The sequence below is a fragment of the Anguilla anguilla genome, chromosome 4, assembly GCF_013347855.1.
Source record: "Anguilla anguilla isolate fAngAng1 chromosome 4, fAngAng1.pri, whole genome shotgun sequence".
NCBI lineage: Eukaryota > Metazoa > Chordata > Actinopteri > Anguilliformes > Anguillidae > Anguilla > Anguilla anguilla.
The window spans coordinates 17,025,912-17,048,098 of NC_049204.1; the positions used below are offsets into that span (position 1 = coordinate 17,025,912).

Below are 22,187 nucleotides of genomic sequence, written 5' to 3' on the forward strand. Positions count from 1 at the left end.
CAGTTCTATAGGTTTGTGACATTTATATTACCATTGCAGAGATATTTATTTGATGTCCTATGTGCTGATGACAAAATGAAATGAGAAATTAGTGAAAGTACATCCTACTTTGTAGAGCAGTTCAATTGGTGTACCACTGAGCAATGAACCTCAAGGTGGAAGTCTCACCGAAAAAGTATGGAAGCGGAAGTAGCATGCACAACTAAGCCTAAAATCTAAAAGCATTGGTGATGCATCATCTGAAAAACTGACTGAAAGAAATATTGAATGTTCTAAGGAGATCCTCATTACCTCTGGTTTAGTTATTGGTTAATATAAACTAACAATGTTGCTACATAATCTGAGTAGCCTATTATAAAAAGGCCACTGAAATGCATATATGTAATTCTAATCAATAAAAGATTCAAATTCTTAATCCTGTACAAAGATGAAAATTGGAAGCTGATGATGAATAGAAGTTGATGACCCAGAAATTAGACCATAAGTTTCTGAAGTTAATCAAGTCTCAGATTTTAACATTTCTCTTTTTTGCTCATGCTTGATACTATCCTATCTAGTGTATTGAAACCACTTGGACTTATCATTGACCCACGTTTTATTGATCTTAATAAAGATGAAACAATGAATTTATGAAAATATTTCACAACAAATGTAGCTTTAGATATAACCACAAAACTTGTTTCTATTGCCTGAATGAATCTTCATTAAGCTGCTACCTATATATCAACATAAAGCATTGTTAATCAGTGTGATCTTTTAATGAAAATCTTTTTGGGAACATTTGTATTTGAAATGGAATTTGTTGCCCTGTTTGATCGCTGCAAAATCTGTCAATTGAGGAACGCGCAGATAAGCAGGTACTGTGCTCTTTTCTACCAGCAACTGCTTCTGTCCACTGTGCAGTCTACAGTCCGCCGGCTGAGCTATGTAGCCAGTGCTTCCTAGCCATACCATGACTGATATGCTTGAAGTCTTCCGCACAGTCATGGCCCAAAACAAACATTTCATTAACAAATGTTTGGCATCATAATTGGAATTATACAGATCAGAGGTTGTGTTTGATGTCTGTTTATTTGAGAGTAGGTAATAAAGTTCGGAGAGCATTTTTGTCAACAGGGGGTGCTGTAGCTTAATTATACAAATATTTTCCTCCAGAGTGGATGCGTGAGAAACCTAAATATAATAGGTGTACAAGTTCATTATGTGAAGCCTTATAGGCACTCCAGCTGATAAGATGGCATTGCAGTTAGAATTAACATTTCTTGCCACAGGGGAATCTAATGCCATGTTAACAGCTTGAGTTAATAGCTTGAGTTAATTGCTCATAGTAGTATGCAGGTCAGACAGGAAGTGTCCCCGTAGGATTATTATTTTTAAAGATGTATTATCTCTTGGCTTTATCAGCTTCCCTCTGGATGTATAATGCTCCTTTGAAAGAGTGTTAAAGACTAATTATGACCTAGCTGAAGAAGACAAGACGTGACGGGGCAGGGGTAGATCATTAATGTTAATATGGACTGCACCTTCAGAACCCATATTCATAGTTTTTCCATATAATGAGGGGAATTCCTTGAGAAAATTATCAAGAAAAGGCATTGACAGTGTTAAATTAGCAAACAACTTCAAACAGATTTAATAAAAAATATCAAATCTGGCTTTCCTTTTGCTGGTACTTTGTCATTCACCTTGATAAGTAAATACAGTATTTACCAATAAAATTTTTATAATGGCAAGGCGCGTCAACTTGCATGTCATTGTATCATATACTAGTTACAGATAATTTTTGCGACTGGTGGTCACCATCCACCAAACAAGTTGTTCTTGATAAGTGTTCATGAAGAACATTTCTGCAATCTTTGAACCTGTGTCTCCAGCAGCCAACCACCCCCCCTAGCTTCACCTCAATGAGTAACCCCCTCCCCCACCCTACCCCTAACCCGGGGGGACAGACTTGCTGCAAAGGCCAAGCTTGTTTCTCTAAGCCTATTTGACAATTGACATTAGGAGGCAAATGTCCTCAGGCAGCCATCAGACGGTGGGTTTCCCCGTATGAATCAATGCTAGACCCAGCCTATTATTTCCGGCATACTCTTTAAAGTTCAACAGAATTGCCTGCCCCACAGATCAACTGCCTCACAATCCTACAATAAAAATTAAGTAATTGCAAATTGCTTTTATAAGTCAAACAGAAATCACAATTTCCATGAAATTTTACATTCAACAGATCTGTGTGTAAATGCATAGCAAACGGAGGCACCAATACAAATGTACCAGAATTTGCAGTTCATAGACAGATTGAAATGTAATTGCAACTGTTGTTCTACATAAAAACAAGACACAACATCATTAATTGATTAATATCTTCTACATGGCTCTAGCTGCAAATATTGCATTCTCTATTAGCTCATTTTTCTAAAGAATGATTTATAAGAATAAAGAATAATAGGATTTAGAAAATTCAGCAAGCATGAATACTTCCATTGTAAATATATATATATATATTTTTTTAAATCAAGAGGTTGCAAGGTCTGTTCAACATCAACTGCCATGACATGTGGTCCAAAATACATTTTATTCAGTTTTTCATGTGCATCAAGCGTAAGAATCCCAACTTAAATATGAACGAATCTCAGAATAGTCTCCCTAGCAGAAACAAACTTACATTTGTACTTGGAAAATGTTTCTTAGAACACCCTCCACCAAAAAATGCAAAACATAAAAAAACTAAAATCAAATAAATTGTCTTATTGTTGTGCTTGGTCCCCTTTAACTTTTTTTGGTTTACTTGCCTCTTGTGCCACAGTGTGACTGAGCAGCAGTACATTTGTACCCCTTTTAACTTGTAAAGCATGAATTTGTATTAAACAACTGGGCCTAAAATTTATTATCTGAAAACTGAAGTCGTGCAGAAAATAAACGAGAAACAGAAACATCAGGGAATTAAATAAGGCATGTTGTTTTTACTGCAAGCATAGGCAAACTTTCCCTCTCATCTCTTTATCTTAGTTCAACCTATAGAACTGCATTAGTCTTGAAGTTAGTAGTACTAGCCATGGTAAATTAGCTAACAGCAGAGGAGGACAGGTGGACAGAGTCATTTGTTTTTGCCTTGGATTGATGGGCTTCCTGTTTGCAACAAATGAGGCATACCGGTATACTGAGCCCGTAAAATATTTCATTCCGTTGGGGGAATTGGAAACAAAGATTAGATTAGAAACAAACTCATTGTCCTGCTTTAAAGTCATATCCAGGCTGCATGTTTGATAATATAGTATGAGAGCTGTAAGGCTGTTTAAATTTTTTAAATTTTTTACTTAATATCCTTATAATAATTTATGGAAGTGCATAAATAACATGTTCTAAATGGCTAACAAGGAACTGGTTCATGGGGCTAGAATATGGCCCTTTGGCTGTGACCCCACTGTAGCACTAATGAACATCGGAAACTCTCAGGTTTGGCTCTGTAGCTGTCGGAAGCATCTCTATGCATTCCAAATAAAGGCCAGACTTGAACCAATCAGGGGGCAGGAAATAGACATGCAAATCCAAAACAATTCACTTTTTAGCAAAGGCAGGTTGGAATAGGCTTTTATTTTGGTCCTTTATCAACATTTAATTGGCTAGCAGATAATGCCACAGTGAATCTGGAGTGTTTTGAATCAGCCTGGCAGCCCTGGAACGGATTTTACACTATTTGGCCTTGTCTGGAAAACAGATTTTGGACCGTGTTGTTTGAACACATTCACCATGTAAGATACACAAGTACAAATTCCACCAAATGCCTCATTGGACAGTGCTTCACCATCCAACTGAACATACGCTTCACTTGCTGAAGATAAGGCATAACAGCATAATACGTTCTGCATATATATTTGTAAATAAAAACGGCAGATGAGAGCATGTTGACATTCATTATCAGGTTGTCTCATGGGCATTTCTAATGTATGGTGCAAGTGAGAAGCAAAAGTCTAACTCAGATGAATGCTTATCATCGGCTTTTGTCATATAATCTTAATCTCAAATGTGTGCCGCCAGAACAATTGCATATAAGAACCGGTTTTAAGTGAAGCATGAGATTTCATCATGGGTGTTTTCATCAGTACTTGTCATTTGAATTTACAATATCCATAAAACTGCAGACAGGTACAGGCTCTATTTTGCAACTTGTCACTCAGTGCGCCCAGATAAGCTCCGCCAATGTGCTCCAAGTACAGTTTTTATAATGTTTAGTTCTACCACACACATTTACCAGAAAGCATTAAAGGTAGCTTGCCTGTTGCATGGTGTGCTGGTGCACACAATGCCGTAATTTCCACATCAGAAATGGATCCTTATCCCTTATTTATGTGTTAAGCTGTGCACACTAAATTATACAACTTGAGATGTGGCACCGATGTAGGCTCAAACATCAATGTCAGCGCTGAAATTATAGTAATCTAACATTTTGAATCTTGTTATGCCTCAGTAAGTCAGTGCAGAAAGAAATAAAGGCCAGTATAAAACATCCAGTCAACAGCCACTCAGTTACCTAGGATATGTCAGTGATGGGAAATAGCATTCAAACTGTTTAAAAGTATTCACAAACAACTATTGTGTTTCATGATTCCTATTCAGAGTGATGCAGTAGTAGTATGTTACATTTACAAGCTATGCATAGGAAAGCATGCTCTATAAATCTGTGCCACCCATAAAACACATTTTCTACAAACCGTGGCAATGCCTTTGTGACAAAAGTACACATCTAAATTGCACCAATATAATAGTTTACATGTTGTCACAGTTTATGATATAGCATTAATAAACTGATTGGTGTGCCATGCAGCATGTAAATTGAGGCCATACACCAAAGGGGTCATATATTGATTTAATAAGATTTTGCCCTTTGCACATCACATTTCTTCCCAAAGAACTACAGCAGCAAATGACAGGATGCTGCCATGAAAATAAATAATAAATAAAACATACCTTCATTTCCTAGTTGGTTCTGAAATGATGTTTTAATAATTTGATTCTCATTGAGCATTCATGATGCAGTGTTATTGCAGTGTATTTTTTGGCATCAGAATTGAGACAAACTCGATGTAAGCATCGGTAAAATTAGAGCTGAAACGCAAATACCTAGATTTAATATAAAAAATCCTATGATGCATTATGTTCAATGAGATGGGATGAATATAAATGGATTTCTTTGACAGTGCTGTAGATTGCTTCATTAGTAAAATATATTTATATATCTTTTAAGCTGAACAAACTGTAAAGCTGTAACATTTGTTTTAGCAGTAACACCAAAAAACAAGAAGAACTGTTTACCTATTGTATATCTTATTCTGAGATTTAACACTTTCAAATGACCCATCACTTGTTTGAAGCAGATAAACAGGTCTGTGTAGGGTTCACCTTCAAATACACAAAGCCTCACTGATTAGCTATCAGTGTGGTGGAGCTCACAGCAAAAAGAAATTGGTGATGCTGTCCCTATCACACAGCAGCACACCGGGGACAGGTCTTTTCAAATATCCTGGTCAATGACACTCATTGGGCCTGAATGGGCAAGAGCAAGCGATAAAGACACTAATAGTTAGCATGAGGGCTGGTTGCCAAGGTGACCTGAGAGTCATATCCAACATGAGCACTTGTACATTGATTAACTTTGTTAAGTACTGATAGTAGCCTTTTTCATTACCTCTTGTATGATGTCTGTTCCCAGTTCCCTAAAGGCACTGTATTCCTATTTGTTTCTTATTTCTTTTTTTAGACTTCTACCAGGAAGTCTTTAATTTTACTGGTTTCAGTAACTCAAAGCTACAGTAAATGTGAAAGGATAAAACATATTCAAGACTAAGTAGTGAGAAAGAATCATAAACTGTGTGCAAAGTTCACTCAAAAAGCAGCTAAATAAATTCCAAAATACATGTCGCTTTCATAGGAATCATAGGCATGTCCTATCTCTATGGAATGTGAGGAGACTTCTTAAAAATGCATTCCGCACAGAGAGTGTTTGCATTTTTTATATCCAGGTGGCGCTTAAATCTCAGCAAATCTCAAAGATGTCCAAGTCTAGCCTTAAGGCTCCAGTCCAGCTTGTAATTCCGAATTCCTACACACACAATGGATAGAGATATAAAACAAAGTGAAGGTAAAAAATTATAATGCAAACTTGATATCCCTGGGCTTCTCAGGTAGAATTCTCCACTTATGGCCCAGGTCTTAACCATGCCAGTAGGACTTCCACAGGGCTATACACACTTTGATAATGACAATATACAGTAGGTATATGTGTGTCTGAACTCGTCAAAAGTACTCCACCCCATCCTCCTGTCCTCCCTGGCAGCTATGGGGATCTGTGGCACAGCACTAGACTGAATTGAGTCATACCTCTCTGGTCGCTCCTTCCAAGTCACCTGGGCTGGTGCAGTGTCAGCACCTCGCCCCCTTGCCACAGGAGTTCCCCAGGGCTCTGTCCTTGGCCCCCTCCTATTCTCCCTGTATTCCCAATCTCTTGGTCCTGTAATCTCTGCCCATGGGTTGTCCTATCATTGTTATGCCGATGACACCCAACTCTTTCTCTCCTTCCCGCCCTCTGACACTCAGGTCTCTGCTCGTATCTCTGCTTGCCTGAGGGACATCCAGAGCTGGATGGATAACCACCATCTTAAGCTGAACCCAGGTAAGACGGAGATGATCTTCATCCCTGCTCCATCCTCTAACCTTCTCGACTTTTCTATTTCCCTAGGGGACACTGTGGTGTCATCATCACCCACCGCAAAAAACCTTGGAGTGGTGATGGACAACAGACTGTCCCTCTCCCAGAACATCACGGCGGTGAGTCGAACGTGCAGGTTCTTCCTGTACAACATCCGGAGAATCCGCCCCTTCCTCACCACCTACGCAACCCAGCTCCTGGTTCAAGCGATGGTCCTATCCCGCCTGGACTACTGCAACTCACTACTGGCTGGTCTGCCAGCATCCGCCATCAGACCCCTGCAGCTCATCCAGAATGCTGCAGCGCGTCTGGTCTACAACCTCCCCAGACATTCCCATGTCACCCCCCTACTCACTGACCTCCACTGGCTGCCTGTTATGGCTCGCATCAAATTTAAGACCTTGGTGCTTGCATACCAGGCAGCTAAGGGGTCAGCACCAGGGTACATTCAGAGGATCATCAGACCCTACACACCAGCCAGACCTCTCCGTTCTGCCACCTCTGGACGCTTGGCACCTCCCCCTCTTCGCGTCTGTACTTCCCGCTCCCGTCTGCTGTCTGTCCTGGCCCCTCGCTGGTGGAATGACCTCCCCGTGACGGTCAGAACAGAAAAGAATCTCACCACCTTCAAACGCAGACTGAAGACTCATCTCTTCAGGCTGCACCTCTCCCCACCCCTCCCTAGCCTATAGTTCAGCTCACTGTACCTAGTTAGAATAATATGATTATGTTAGTGTATCTGGCAGGATTGTTTTTGTCTGATTAGGTGTGATTAGATGTGATTCCAGTGCTAGTTTGTACTTGGTAGGATTCTTGCTTGCTGAACAAGCTTATTCTACAGGGTTGGAGTCCTGATCGATGTGGTCACTTCTGGCACTACGATCCTTACTTCACTCTAGTGTTTCTTTTGCACCTCTACATCATGAACCTATGCACTTGTTGTACGTCGCTCTGGATAAGAGCGTCTGCTAAATGCCTATAATGTAATGTAATGTAATGTAACAAGTGAATCAGTGACCACAACTATTTGAAGTAAAGAAATATGATGCAGGCCACTATCATTCTGTTTCTGTTTAGCCTCATAATACTGTTCTGAGTTCATTCTGGCTTTTACATCAGTGTCTGTATAACGCTGCAGTGATAAGACACCATTAAGACACTTGGTAGGAATGAAATAGAGACCTGAGTGTGTAGATTCATCAACATAAAGCTCATAAATCATCAAGCTCATTTGCATGGGTCAATGTATAGGTCTGTCATGAACAAAACAGCATGCTGGAAGTAAAATAAATCTTTTATAAACTTACACAAGCATGGGATCTAAATACAAAACTTTATTAAGTCATGGTAGATTAAAACATTAGGCCATACATCTAATAAATACAACCAGATTTGACTTTGACCTGGCAATTTTCTGTGTGATCAAATGAAAGCAGTTAACAAAATTATAAAATTAAATCTTTAATGTTTTTTGTTAGTTGTAGTTGCCACAGTCTTTTTTACCATGGTTTGATGTCTTCCTATGCTACAGAGAACATTTGTACTGAATTGAAAATGTGTGACCAAAACCACTTTGAAAGGTTAGCGATTTTAAGGAATGGTTGGATCGATCACTCGTTCCTATGAGTGCCAATCAGTCTTTGAAAACTAATTTAAATTGTCACATTCCTTCTACGTCCAGTCACCATATTGAGTGCCAGCAAAGTAATCTTTATTGCAATGGGGTTCTGGATTAATCTGGAGGATTTGATCGATTGCATACACTCTAAGGGGTGTAACTGGGCCAAATACAATTTACAATTTAATTTGGTTAATACAGTCAATTTAATGTGGTGTAATAATTATGTAATTAAATAATTCATTATCGATAATAAGGAAGGTAATTATCGATAATGTTGGGTGGAGACTTTGTTCAGGTAAATCTGTCTTAAGTACTATAACTATTCAGTTTTGCGTGACAATGGTGTTGCTTAAAATTATTGTGAATGTGGCACAGAAAGCCACCACTGTAATATTACATTATTCATCCAATATCACATGTAATCATTCAGATTCAGTAACCCACATGACCTATGCCCCCATCTTCAATATTAATGAAATCCTCAGGACAAACCAATTGAAATGGAAGGCTTCACAGATGATATGTGTGAGGCATATATATGTGTATATGGGCCTTCCAGTTTCTTGTATTTTCCCATAAACCTTCACTGAGTGGTGATTGTTGCATAATAAATACTTTAGTATTTAAAAATAGCAGAAGGACTGTCATCAAAAAGCGCTCTACATTTTAACAATGTCATGTGCTCATTAATCAAAAGTGAACTAAACATTCCACATTCTGCGGTTCTGGTTGTCAAGAGATTTGATGTGTCATGACTCATTTAGAGTCTACAAACTCCACTGAAATGAACTGACATCTGGATATTAAAATTGTAATAGCCAGCTGCGAGTCAGCATTGGTATATTTATAAAACAAAAAAAGTGACGTCCTCTTAATGAAACCCTGTAATTAAAGGCTAAGGAGCTGATGTGATAGTCCATCAGGTGTTACTTATTTAGCTCAAATGGAGCCTGTCTGCTAAATTATTAAAACTCGTTCAAATGGATAAGAGTTTAATATGATCCTTCTCATTCAGGTTAAGGTTGCTTTGTCACTGCACTAAAGAGCTTAACTCACACTGGTCAAATACATCTGCCTTTTACAGTTCATTAGATACAATTTCTCAGAAAGAAGATTATTTAAATACCTATGTGAACATGGATATTTTGAAAATTAGGAACACACCATTCAAATTCCAATATTCCACTATTTCACTATGGGAAATCACAAAAGGATGTGTAGATGGATAAATAGATTAAATCTAAAAAACAATAATATTTTATACCATCATTGTTTCAGAGGGTGATCACACTAGAACAATGCAAAATGAAATATATTTCAGCGGATACACTGCTGCACATGATTGAACATCCTACACAAGCCTCCATTCTGAAAGGAACAAAAATACAGAGTGGAGGAAAGCAACCAGCCCCACAGCCTCAGGTAGAAAACCCATTAAACGTGCAACTAAAGAGCTTTTCATTCCACAAAAGAATTGCCAAAGCTTTTAACATCTAAACAATTCAATTGCCAATTTGCAGTATAAAACAACTAAATAAATCTCGCAAATTCAATATCCGAGTCATATAGAGCAGCTGCTAATGAAAAGTAATAGAAATAATGAAAGTGTTATTTTTCTATGCTATGTTAAAATTAATGTGTAATGTAGATTTTTGTTGTTTATATTCAATTAGTATGATAGCTCTCTAGAACAGGGAAGGTGCTTCCTGTTTCTGCTTGGATATGTTTACAAGTGGCGGCTATTTTAACCACTTTTTTTCCACTTGCTTGCTTGACTCTCTAAAAGTCTCAAGGCATTCAGTGAGTCAAGCTTTTAAGGAGTTCCATTAAAAGCTTGTAATTTTATCTTGTATCATGCAGAAAGAAGGGGGGTGAAGGTAGCCGAAATTGGTGCGCACTAAAACATACTTTTATGTCCCTATGGTATGTTCTTCCGAAAGCTAAAGGAAGGCAATACGTAAGATTGTGTGGCATTTGACTGTAAATTTCCCTATCCAAATGCAATTAACCATAATGCACAACACACAACTTTAATAAGAGAATGAAAATTCAGTCATTTCCCTTAATCACTGTGCGTATGTTATGCAAAAGCAAGCGACAGTGATTGAGGGCAGGGTACCACTGCACTGTCTGTAATGAAAAATCAAGCAACAGTGATTGAGGGCAAAGTACCACTGCACACTTTATGTATAAAGCAGGCTTCTTTCACACTGTGTCCCAGGGTGCTCATGGTGTTTGTGAAGTGATCATACTGCACTTACCCTGATAAAGCATTCCAGATTCACTGTGCTCTTTTATACAGCTGTGACTGGGATTTTAGTCAGGTCATGTTAGGTCAAAATAAAATGCTACAGAGAAGTATGTTGATGATTTTTCTGTCTTCATTTTCCTTTCAAAAGATGCAGTGACTCTATGTGCACCCTATATGCTGAGACGACTCATCATTTGATGAAATGGGGAGCCATCAAGCACACTGTTATGTGCAAATACAGTAGTATTGCAGGCATGCTGATTAAGTAAACGGACTCATCCAAACTTAAATATAGCTCTGATGTCATAATTCCTCAGTATGTGTCTCACCAATCAAATTTAAGACATTCAATTAATTTAACCAAAATGCACAATTTGCTCTTCTGATCAAGGTTTAATGATTCCAATTAAGGACCCAATGCACCTCACAAATACACAGGGTGACCCATTGTAATTTTCAGAAAATGAAGGTAAGATAAAAATAAAAGCACAAAAATCCTGTAGCCAGTAATAACACTGGCAATAGTTTGGAATAACAGTCCGCCCATCATTTGGAGTGCTAAACAAAACCCATACATTTATAACATTTTAGTGTAAAAGATTATTTTGCTGTCTAAAGATTTCATACAATATTTTGTTTTTTACTTTTTGTTTTGTGTTGCCAAAAAGTCCTATTATTTTACACAGAGATATAGTCATTTGCTGCAGAGAGCTTTCACATCATCTAAAGGCATAATGTATCTCTTAGCTCTTGCCATTTTTCATTAGCTAAGTCACACTGGAAATTGTATTTCACTGTTATAATTACACTTGCATTAAACTAAGGCAAACAACACTTCAATGAAAATGAAATTAAGGCAATGGATAAGCCCATTCTTCTGTTGTGCTGGGGAATTGGGATTAAGGTCAGTGATGTGGATCAAAGAATTCTATATAATAGAGAGTCCAGTATATTTCATGTTTCCCCTTAAGACTTAAATAATAGATTAGTCTTGGAGATATCGTCATGCCAATAGAAATGGTCTTTCTTAACCAACATTAGCCTGTTCAGTACACCGGACATATAGAATATATAATGGTACAAAAAATACATAGTGAATATCCTCCACTCTCATGGTCATGAAGCAGGCCTGCTGTGCCTTGTCTCTCATATACTTATCTACTCTTTGTAGGTTTCATTTGCAGCATCTGAAACTGCAGCATGACTTTTATCCCAATGTAGTTTGTGAAGTGCTGCTTGGATCTGCTTTTGCCCTGATGGTGTCCACTCTAATCCCGAAGAACACATGTCAAACCCCTATGTACAACAAAGACATCTGACATCAAAGAAACCCCTGAGATCATCACAATCAAGGGCAAACATAGATCCTACAAACTGCAATCATTTTCTATTGGGATACAATCATCCTTGAAGTTCAACAAGAGCTGATGTGATCTCATGTACTGTCCAAAAGCTGAAAATGCACTGCTCTATCACAAATCTTAGTGAATAAAATCAAGTATTTATATATCCATGCATGTGTTTCAAAATAAAATTTAACAGACTTTTTAATTAATTTTGGCTTCTTGAGACAATATTAGGGTTGTGGTGACTGCAGCATACCAATAATTCCCTCTTGTTGATCCTCAAAAGTGAAACAATTCTGATGAAAAATTCTGACCATTGTAAGTTTGGGGTTTAACTGTGACAGGTTTGAGACTACTCAAGTGTAAAATGAAAACTGGCATTTTGGTTCACAGCTTTTTTTATATCTAAAATGGCAGACACCTGAAGGCCAACTCTCCACTTAAAATTATATAACTCTCTTTGCAGCTGTTACTAGCTGATCTGTTCTCTCCCTTCAATAGTATGACCCCACACTGGCCTGCCAAGTGCCAGACAATTCAAGTACTCACTGATGTGATGGAGATAACAGAAGTCAAAGTGGCTTCAAAGATGCACGGCCGTTATTTACGGGTGTCTGCACATTCACTCTGTACTGCTGCAATTGTCATTTCTGGAGCTTCAGTTAAGAATATCAGAAAATCGAAACTGAGTTGCCCTGAACTTTCTTGGGTTGTTGATTTCACCAGACATTAGTTATCATCTTTGATGTGTCCAACCCGGGGGCTGAGCGAGGAAAAAGATGGAGACATCACTCTGCTTGTATCTGTGTTGGTGTGTTCAGATGTCATTGGGAAATTATATATTCTCAAGTGCAACCATGTATTTTCTCATCTTTAATCGTGTTACCTAAGCAAACTGTCACAGACAGTGTGACTCCCTGGGGGGGAGATGCGACAGTTCTGAGGTTGCCCCGTGTGGATTCACCACATGGAGAGACAGAGAACTCACCCTCACCAACATGAGAACAAACACCTTCACTCTTTCCCCCTTTCGGCAATACCTTCCGAAATATTTATTGAAATATTTATTGAAAATTAATATGCAATTTACATAGTTGTATTTATTTAAAAAGCTTAATATTTTATTTCAACAATTTAATAAAACACTTTGGTAAAGGGCATAACAACAGTGCCACAGAAAGGATTCAAACTCCTATGCTAGGCATTTTGGTGCATAGTTTTACAAATACTGCTAGTGTGCTAGATGATGTATGGTGTTATCCATGCAGCCTCAGGCAAGGAATGCCAGTTTCTCATGTTTGCCAAACATCTTTTTGTGATCATTCTTCCTTTCAAAGGGCTACAGTGACGCACAACCTAAAGAAAACGTCTTTGCTTTCTCCAGAAAACAATCTTGGCAAGTTGATGTGTAACGGAGAGTGAACGGATAATAAACTGAATTCTTCTCATCCTGTACTGACCAGAATTTAATTTATCTTTTCTGGAGTTCCAGTTGAAAAAGTGTTTATTTAAGAAAAGGATGGGTGCAGTAGCTGCTCAGCTATGACAAGAGTCCCATTATGGGCAATTCCTCACTCACTATTTCAAATTGTCTGATAATACTTATTGAAACTCATAAAATGAATAGATATTCTTGTACAAGTGATTGTCTAATGATTAACTAACCACTAAAGAGATGGCTCATAGTCTGGAGTTTTAAAAATATTTTTGTTCAATTTTAGTGGACGTTTTTGATTGGCCCAGACAGTTTTGTGAATGATTTTAGACACATACAGCATCTGATGACCTACGGCTTTCAGGGGTTTGTGTTATAAAGCAAGAAAACACACATCAAGTTACCTCAAAGCAGCTTTCAGCCTTTCAAAAAGAGAGAATATGGCAAATAAAATCTAAACCCCTTTTTTTATACATATCACACATCGATGTGCCCCCTTTTGAAAATAATTCATAAAATGATGATAAAATTTTAAATTTTAACATAGAACGTATTTTCTGCTAAATTAAGAAAAATCGTCTGGAGGCAGTCCTGTAAATATCCTTGGTAATATTTTATTCGCACAGTCCTCCATAAATGAACCACTGCAGATGTATTCCAGCAAACGGCCATAAAAATGTTAATGCATCTCAGAAGTGAATCAACATTAAGCTTGTATGAGCCTGCAGGCTCCATAATGATTTCAGCCATGTTAAATTTAGACACGACATGGGGGAGTGCTAAAAGCTAGCCAGATAAAAGATACAGAAGTTAACCACATGTTTCCTTGCATCTGTTGACTACTCCTGTGCAGTGTACACTGTGTATCAGTAGGCTACCCGAGGTGCAGATATTTAACAGATAACATTTGTGTCATTTGAAACATACTCTATATTTGTTGTGTTTAAAATTCTGGGCCTGCTGCTACTCGTTACCGGAATCATTTTATCTTTGTGTTTATTAATGAAATCTATAAAATAATCAATGATTTAACAAAAGAAAAATCGCAGGATGGCACTTTTGTGTAGCTACAAAAATAACATACATTTAATGAATCATATTGAATCCATGGCAGAAATAATATGAACATGGAGCATGGCATTTAGTTTGGCACGGGAGGAAAACAAGATGAGACAGGGAATTCGTTGGGCACAGCAAATTCTCAATTGTGTCAATCCTATACTTCCAATGATCAAAACCTCAGTATGGGTATCTTTGAATGGATACATCTGCCAGACTTGTGTTAAAATGCTATCTGTACCCTCCTCCAACTGCTTTTTAGCTTCATCTGACAAGCACATTGACAATATCTTCTGTTAATTTGGGAGGGTACTCCCCAGCAAATGCATCCTGTAAAATGATTGGAATTAGCCAGCTGCTCCTTTTTCTCCAGAGACTGGGCACCCTGCCTTTCCAATTTTTCATCTTCCTTGTGGCAACCCATAATTATTTTGAGTCGTTATGGTTAATAATACCAGGCTTGGAGTATCTACTATCTAACACAGACAGTCACAATTGTCTATAAACTGCTGAATTGAAGGCTGGCTCTATTCAATTTGTATGAGCTGGATTTATTGGTGATCTGTGCAGTCCAGACTGACATGCTCCACAGTTCGGTTCCCAGATGCACATACGCATAAATGTAGGTGCATGTCTCTCAAATCTGTGTAATTCTTTTGACATGTGCTTTGAGCAATTTCTCTGCCCTGCAGTTAAACTCAGGGATTGGTCATTTACAGTGACTAGTAGCCATCGCTGTGGTTGAATATGACACAGTCACACACTGAATGCCATCATTTATCTACCTTCTCCCTTAAGATATTCCCCACATAAACCTTATCATCAAGAGAATGACATTTACATCTTCATTCAAGATGCTTACTGTATTGAAATATTCATGGGATATATTCAAATGATTTAACAGATTTTATAAATCTGCAAAGTTCCTATGAATTAAATGTGAAAGATGCCTAATTGAAAGAGAGCAGCAATCTCCCAGTATTTCTTGATCTCTGTAAATAATGACCAAATTGCAAATGCATTGCCATTTGAACCAATTCAGGCCAACAGTTCATCTTCTGCACACCTGATGCAATGGCTTCTGAGATGTGTGGGACAACATAATTAAAAATGAACCCACAGAGAAAAGATTGAATTAGCTCCTACCTCACAGAGACAAAGATGGACTGCCATTCTCTCAGCTTGCAAGAACCCAGCATGATTTCCAAGCATTTCTCAAGTATCCATTTCACATGTGGATAAATGGGCCTTCATTCTCTCTGTCAACACATGCCACAGTACACTGCTGGAAACATAACTTATTTAAACACAGTAAATGGAGTTGCAACAGTCAGTCCCATTATTGTGTCACACTTAGATCAGCTGGGTGGTGAACCATCTACTACTGATCATCTATAGTTTATCAGAGTACGCTATAATGTGTAATCAAATATAGTATTGGGAGGGACACATCCTATTATTTCTGAATTGCAAAATGACGAGGTTAATGAACTCCTGATAAATTGCATTCATCTACCTTTTATTATTGATTCTATGACCTTTTCAAATGATTCACATGAAAACAACGATTAGCCTCTCTGGACATGTCAAACCCTTAAAGCTGAGGCCTTACTAAAATGATTTGTAGCAAGTTCAACACTGCAATTTTTGGCTTGATTAGAGGAATTTGTTTCCCCCGAATAAAACAAGTGGAATGACAATCTCAGAAGGTTTTACACAAGGTAGCTAAGAATAAAATCCTTTTTGGTACAAGGTGTGATTTGCATTACCTGAACAGAAAGGTAGCATCTGAAGACTACATGACACTACAGCACCACACTATTTCAAACACATGGGAGCCAAACAATACCTCCAATTGATTTATGAAAAATAAAACACAATCATTTCATCCATTACTGTACTGTATTTCACCTGGGTGATAAAATAAAGCTGACTGTAGTAATGGAGCCTAACTGTGTACAGTACTGGAGGAAATGATTGTGTTTTACATTTCATAAAATCAGTACAGTGCTCCGATCGGATTACACATAATTGCTGTCAGTGGTAAAACATGCTTTATAGTACCATGCACAATGCACGCTCAATCGTGTGGAAACTGTAGAAACAATATAATATAGTTACGAAGTACACCAATAATTTATTTTGCCAATAATAAATGTTAACATGCTAACCCTGCTTGGTAAGCTAAAAGGGAGGCTAGGGGTTTAGACTAAGCTTGTATGTAATGGCTTCCATTTGCTGTTGGCATTATTCAGCAAAAAGTTTATAAAATATAAGAGAATTAAAAGTGGCATTAATTGATATCTGATGCCTACAGGTTCCATAGTTGATCAAGGCTGAAGATGTTGAGGTATACCACATCAAATAAACCAGAATCTTGCATGACATTCTTTTCTTCTTTTTCAGTGAGTAGAGAATGCTGTATCCATATTCTAGAATGCAGAGTGTGGCTGCTCTAAATAGTAAATGTGTGTGCAGAAATTTAACTTCTTTGAGGAGATTGATTTAAAAATGTAACTCTGGCTGGAATATTTTGGACAGCACACACAAGTGCAAGTTGGATGCTATGAAAAAAAATCCCTACTGAATTTCCAATGAAACATTCCAGAGATTTATTATTTTTTTTTGTGAGAGAGGCATTACCTTAAATAGTCATAAATAAGGCTTTCCCATTTAAAATGTAATTACATCATATTTTGCGTACAGGTGTTGTCATGTCCTCTACACAAGCCCATACATAGCATAAAAACTACATTCCCCATATTAGTGTATAAACTACAGCAGTCTACTAGGTCCCCCCACTGGGCTCCCCTTCTGAGTGCATATTCCCATCACCAAATGTAACCCCAGTAATTCCTACAAATATGGTACAGTTCCATGCTGAACTATTATTATAATATAAATATGACAAAGATAGAAACACTACCAAATTATTAAAGTCCATCCTTAATATAAATGGAAATCCAGTTTTCTGCTTGATTTTTTGCCTAGACCCTCAAACACACATTTCTGTATTTGTGGGTATAGGCATAGAGCATTCAATCTTTTAGAGAAGGTTAGTGCAATATTTAATATGTTGAGGAAAGTGTGCATCACAGTGTTACATACACCAGAGTTTAGAACTGGTTGGCTGGAGAAATAACACCTATCCCCTAGGGGTGCTTAATATTCTTAATAAACATGAAGAAAGAAATTGCACAAAAACGAAAGACTTGTGAGATGTATAAGATCACCTCAGTGTTTTTGTCAATAAAAAAGAAATTAGTTTTCTAAATATCATGAATCTGCAATGAGCTTTTCAGTAGTGCATTCCAGGATGTGTGTGTGTGTGTGTGAATGTGTGCGTGTGTATGCATGTGTGCCTGTGTGTGTGTGTGTGTGTGTGTGTGTATACGTGTGTGTGTGTGTGTGTGTGTGTGTGTGCATGCTGCATTGCCACAGAGAATGCTGAATGGGAGGGATATTTTGTTTTTGTCTGGCTTTTGAAAAAAATTACAGCAGCGAGCAGTAAATTTAGTTCTCTCTCTATATTCAGAAACGTTATGAATTCTAAGACCATGGATTTGCACATATGCTCATAACCAACTACTAAGCTTAGGAAAAAGAAATTCTCCAAATATATGTGGTCTTGCTCATGTCTTTATAGTACTGTTTACAGAAAAAGATTAGTTACATATGCAGTATAGGTAGACCTGTGAACACAGTGTGCCAAAATACATACAAATTTCTTCATTGCTCTCTACTTCTTAGAAAAGGCCCAGAGAAACCTGTGTTCCCAGGCCAAAATGACCTTTTAGTCTGCTTTGCATGAAAAAATTTATCATCTTAAAAAATGGATCTCTTTCTGAAAGCAATTACTGGTGCATTCTTGAAATCTTGAAGACAGATCAATTGTATCCCAGTTGCTTGATAACCTTGTTCATCTGTTTACTATTTTCATGTGCTTAAAAATACTCTTTGGGTTTTCCTCAATACATCAAGCTTGCCATTGCAAATGCATTTTTCAATAATTCAATAAAATCTTTCATTTGAAAAAACAACAATTAACTGAAATTTTCTTATATAATGTTGCCTCCTTATTTAGATGCACGTAGCTCATATTGCTCTCTAAAATGCTACAGGCCTACAGAATGATGTCTGACTGGCTCAATTGATGCTGAGTGACTTCCTTTTGGATGTTCTTCTCATAGCCCACCCTGACCTGGATTTAATAGGGAGAACATTTTATTGCATCATATGGCTTGCAGTTTAATGTGGTTGATTTTTTGGCCCAGCTCACTGAAAAGATTTTTTCATTTAGCTGCAATTTGCCTCTTCTTTCAGGAGTACATCTAGTCTGTCCAATCAGCTACTCGAGAAGTAATGAGCCTCTAGCTCCTCTGGCTCAGTTGATCAGAACAGAATTGTTCAGCCACTTAGCTCATCTGAGACAAGGGAAAATTAATTTAATTACACATGCAAGTCACTGGATATAAAAACACACAAGGTGAAGACACATCAAAGTCGAACAAGCTGTCCCCAAACTCTGCTGGGTGTCCTTGTTGTCCAGGACATGGTAGGGTGAGCAGCTGGTAACTGACATCCCTGCCAGGCCGTGCAGTAATCAGGGCAGTGGCCGAGCTCTGAAGTACTCCTGTCTGCTGAGGCAAAGGAATAAAGTCTCGGTAAAATAGGATGAGTTACACGAGCTTGGAAGGCTGTTTTTGTCTGATGCCAGACTGCATTTTTCTCATTTCATGTAGCCATTTATGATTGTGAAATGGTGAAATGAGACAGCTGACTAATGAGGTAACAAACTGCAGATATCTCTCTGGTTCAGCACCAGACATCTGGCATGCTGGTAAGGCAGTTTGATCTTGTGCTTCTTCCCTCTTTAACGATGCTTTCATTCTGAGTGTATGGAATTAATGGATTTGTACGTTTGGCACTGCTAACATGCAGATATGCATGCATGCTTTGAGGGTATAAATCATATTTAATTGTTGTACCAGCTCTTTGGCATCCTTGTGCTGTAAGGGTACCCAAACTGATCTGTGGCTTACAGGATCACACTCTACATCATCATTTAGGCTCTTGAAGACATATGAGAAAACCATGAAAATCCAAATGGCTTCGCACTCTTCAATTAATTTAGTTTAATAAATTAACAACAGCTTCTCTATGCTTTGGTGAAATGACTGCTAAGTTACTGAACACAATGCTAGCAGTTCAGCTCCTGGTGTGTGGCGCATTAACCTGCCTTTGCTGGGGGCATCGGTACAAGGTTGCTGGACTTTAAGGTCCAAGCTTGTTTAGCCATCTCAATTATCCTTCCAAGCATGTGCCCCTCTACAGCCAGATGTTGTTAAGACCTCCTTGGCCTTCCTGTTTATTTCCAGGAAACCCTTAAAATTGGTGTTTGGTCAATGATTTAAATTGAGAAAGAATGTGAGATGTGTGGTAATCTTATTGTTGTAAGTCACTCTGGATAAGAGCATCTAATAAATACTTCATATAATGTAATCTCGTCATGAATAACAACAATAATGCACTGCAATGGAAGAACTAGCCAAAGTCCCAGCCTTCAACATCCACATCTTTCTTTGGAGTCCACCTTCAGATTATGCACAGCTGCTATCACAAAACATGTAGAGGGGTCCATTTGCCAGTCAGGGCATCTTTAGCAAGTCTTAGTCAATTATTGTCATTTGAGTAAGTCTTAAATGTGCACTAACACACCAAACCAGCAGTGCTAGGAGTATCGGGTCCTATCCATATCAACGCCACCCGGTTCACTGATTCAAGACAGTGATGGCTGCTCTGAGCAACAGTAATCGGGCTCACTGCCTCATTAAAAAAATAAATCTGAAACATTTTTTTAGTATTAGGCTTTTAGAACTCTGTAGAGCAGTTGGAACAACTTGAATATTTTGTCCTTTTATAGCAATTATTTTTCATAACTATTCTCAGTCCATATTTTACAGGTCCCCAATGTTTTCCACTATGTCCTCTATCAACTTTTTTGATCCCAACTTTTGTTTAAAAGCACATTATTACATAAAATTGTTTGTAATGTTTACATCTACATTTTGTGGTGAACAGTAACAAGTCCGACAGTAATAAACAATTGCTCATGATCTTCAGAAGGGGAAAATGGTGGCTTGTGTTTTTATAGCAGAAGCTATTTACACACACACACACACACACACACACACACACCATATAGATGTGATTTTTTAAAAGTAAATTCTAAATGGTCACAAAAGTGAATCCTTTCCGTTTTCATTCGGATCTCTGAGATGCGATTCTGAATACATCATTAATTTTTTAATCTAATATTTATATTAGATATTTAGCCGAAAAATTTTCACTTCAAAAGTTGCACCAATTTTTAAAAATAGTCCTAAATGATAAAATTCCTAAACATTGTACCTGAAAGTCAGTGTTGACAGTCTCTTTGTAGCAGTAGTATTTAAAAATAGGGTTACCGGTGGTCGCCACACAGTCTCGCCTTTTCCCTTTGCACAGAGAAATATGAATAAAGATATAGCAGCCTAAGCTGATATAGCCCGCCAGAAAATAAAAATAAAAGCATTAAACGCATTAAAATCAATTACATTACAAATTATAGCCTACATTTAACTGAATAATTTTTTTTGTAATTCATTTCTCATTAAATCAAATACAGTAGCCCATGTTTCAGTTCTATACGAATTAAATTTCGTTGACAGGCTGTCGGTGACAGGTTTGTGGGGCGTGGACAGAATTTCTATCCTCTCTGTTGTCTGACTTGTCTGTTAGCGCCGCATACAGGCTATTGGTTACTGCCCTGTCGTTTGGGGCAAGCCCACTCGACTTCTAAATGCAGCTAGTGAGTGTATTAGAAATGAGCGTGGACCGCTCTTCGCTGAAGTAGAAGTTCACGAAAAGGCGCCAGTCCTGGCAGCAGTCAACTTTTGTGAAGTGTTTGCCGACGAGGGAATTTTAGACTTGGCAGGGCGATTCAGTAGGCTACGATCACTTCGAAGATTCCTTCATCCTTCCGTAACGAAATGGATGTTTCAAAGTGTATCATCGTCGTTTTAACTCTGAACTGTATTGTGACTACGGTAAGCGTCGTATTCCGTGCATTTTCCCCAGAACGTAGTGCATCTTAATTCGGTGTAGCCTACTAGATGATCACACTAACAACGTCCTGGTCTATACAATTTGGAAGAAAAGAAGACACCTGGCACTTATTCACATTCATAAAATATGGCATTGGCTGATGTTAATTTTGTAACAGACTAAGTTTCACTACATTAAAGTCAATACATTTATTGACTTTAATATTACGTACTTTACCCCATAAAAATTGCAATTAGGCTACTGTTGAACAAATGAGTAAATTGATATGTGTAATTTCTAGTATTTCAACGGTTTCCGGATGATTTTGTATTCTTGGTTAAAACACTGAAAGATTGTTTGCAGAGTAAATCGAAGCCTCTAAGTGAGTACATGTTTACTATACAGCATAACTGTCATATCCACACATTGCAGAACCAGTTCTCTTGTCATGTTTTTCCGATTATAGCTGCAAGTGGATGAGCGAAAATAAATTCCCAGGCGCTCAATTTAGGCAAAGTGTAAACTATAGAATATTCATATTATATAGCCTTCCTGTATGTGGCTTTTTGTCTCTGAAACGCAGACTAAAGGTGGTCCGATTTACCCTAGTTTATTTCCTACTACAGAAACAACTTGCTCTGCGTCTTGAGTTTTGATTATCAGGAGCTCATGATAGCAGATGACTT

General features: G+C 37.9%; 1 protein-coding gene across 2 annotated transcripts in view; it reads left to right on the top strand.

The window, feature by feature from the left end:
- The first annotated feature begins 21,209 nt into the window (after positions 1-21,209).
- The window catches only part of vipr1b (vasoactive intestinal peptide receptor 1b), a 50,991-nt gene continuing 50,013 nt past the window's right edge, over positions 21,210-22,187 (top strand). For both annotated transcript variants that reach the window (XM_035412147.1, XM_035412148.1), the window contains exon 1: positions 21,210-21,503. In XM_035412147.1, coding sequence (XP_035268038.1) covers positions 21,447-21,503 — 57 coding nt within the window. In that variant the 5' untranslated portion in view covers positions 21,210-21,446. The remainder of the gene's footprint in view (positions 21,504-22,187) is intronic.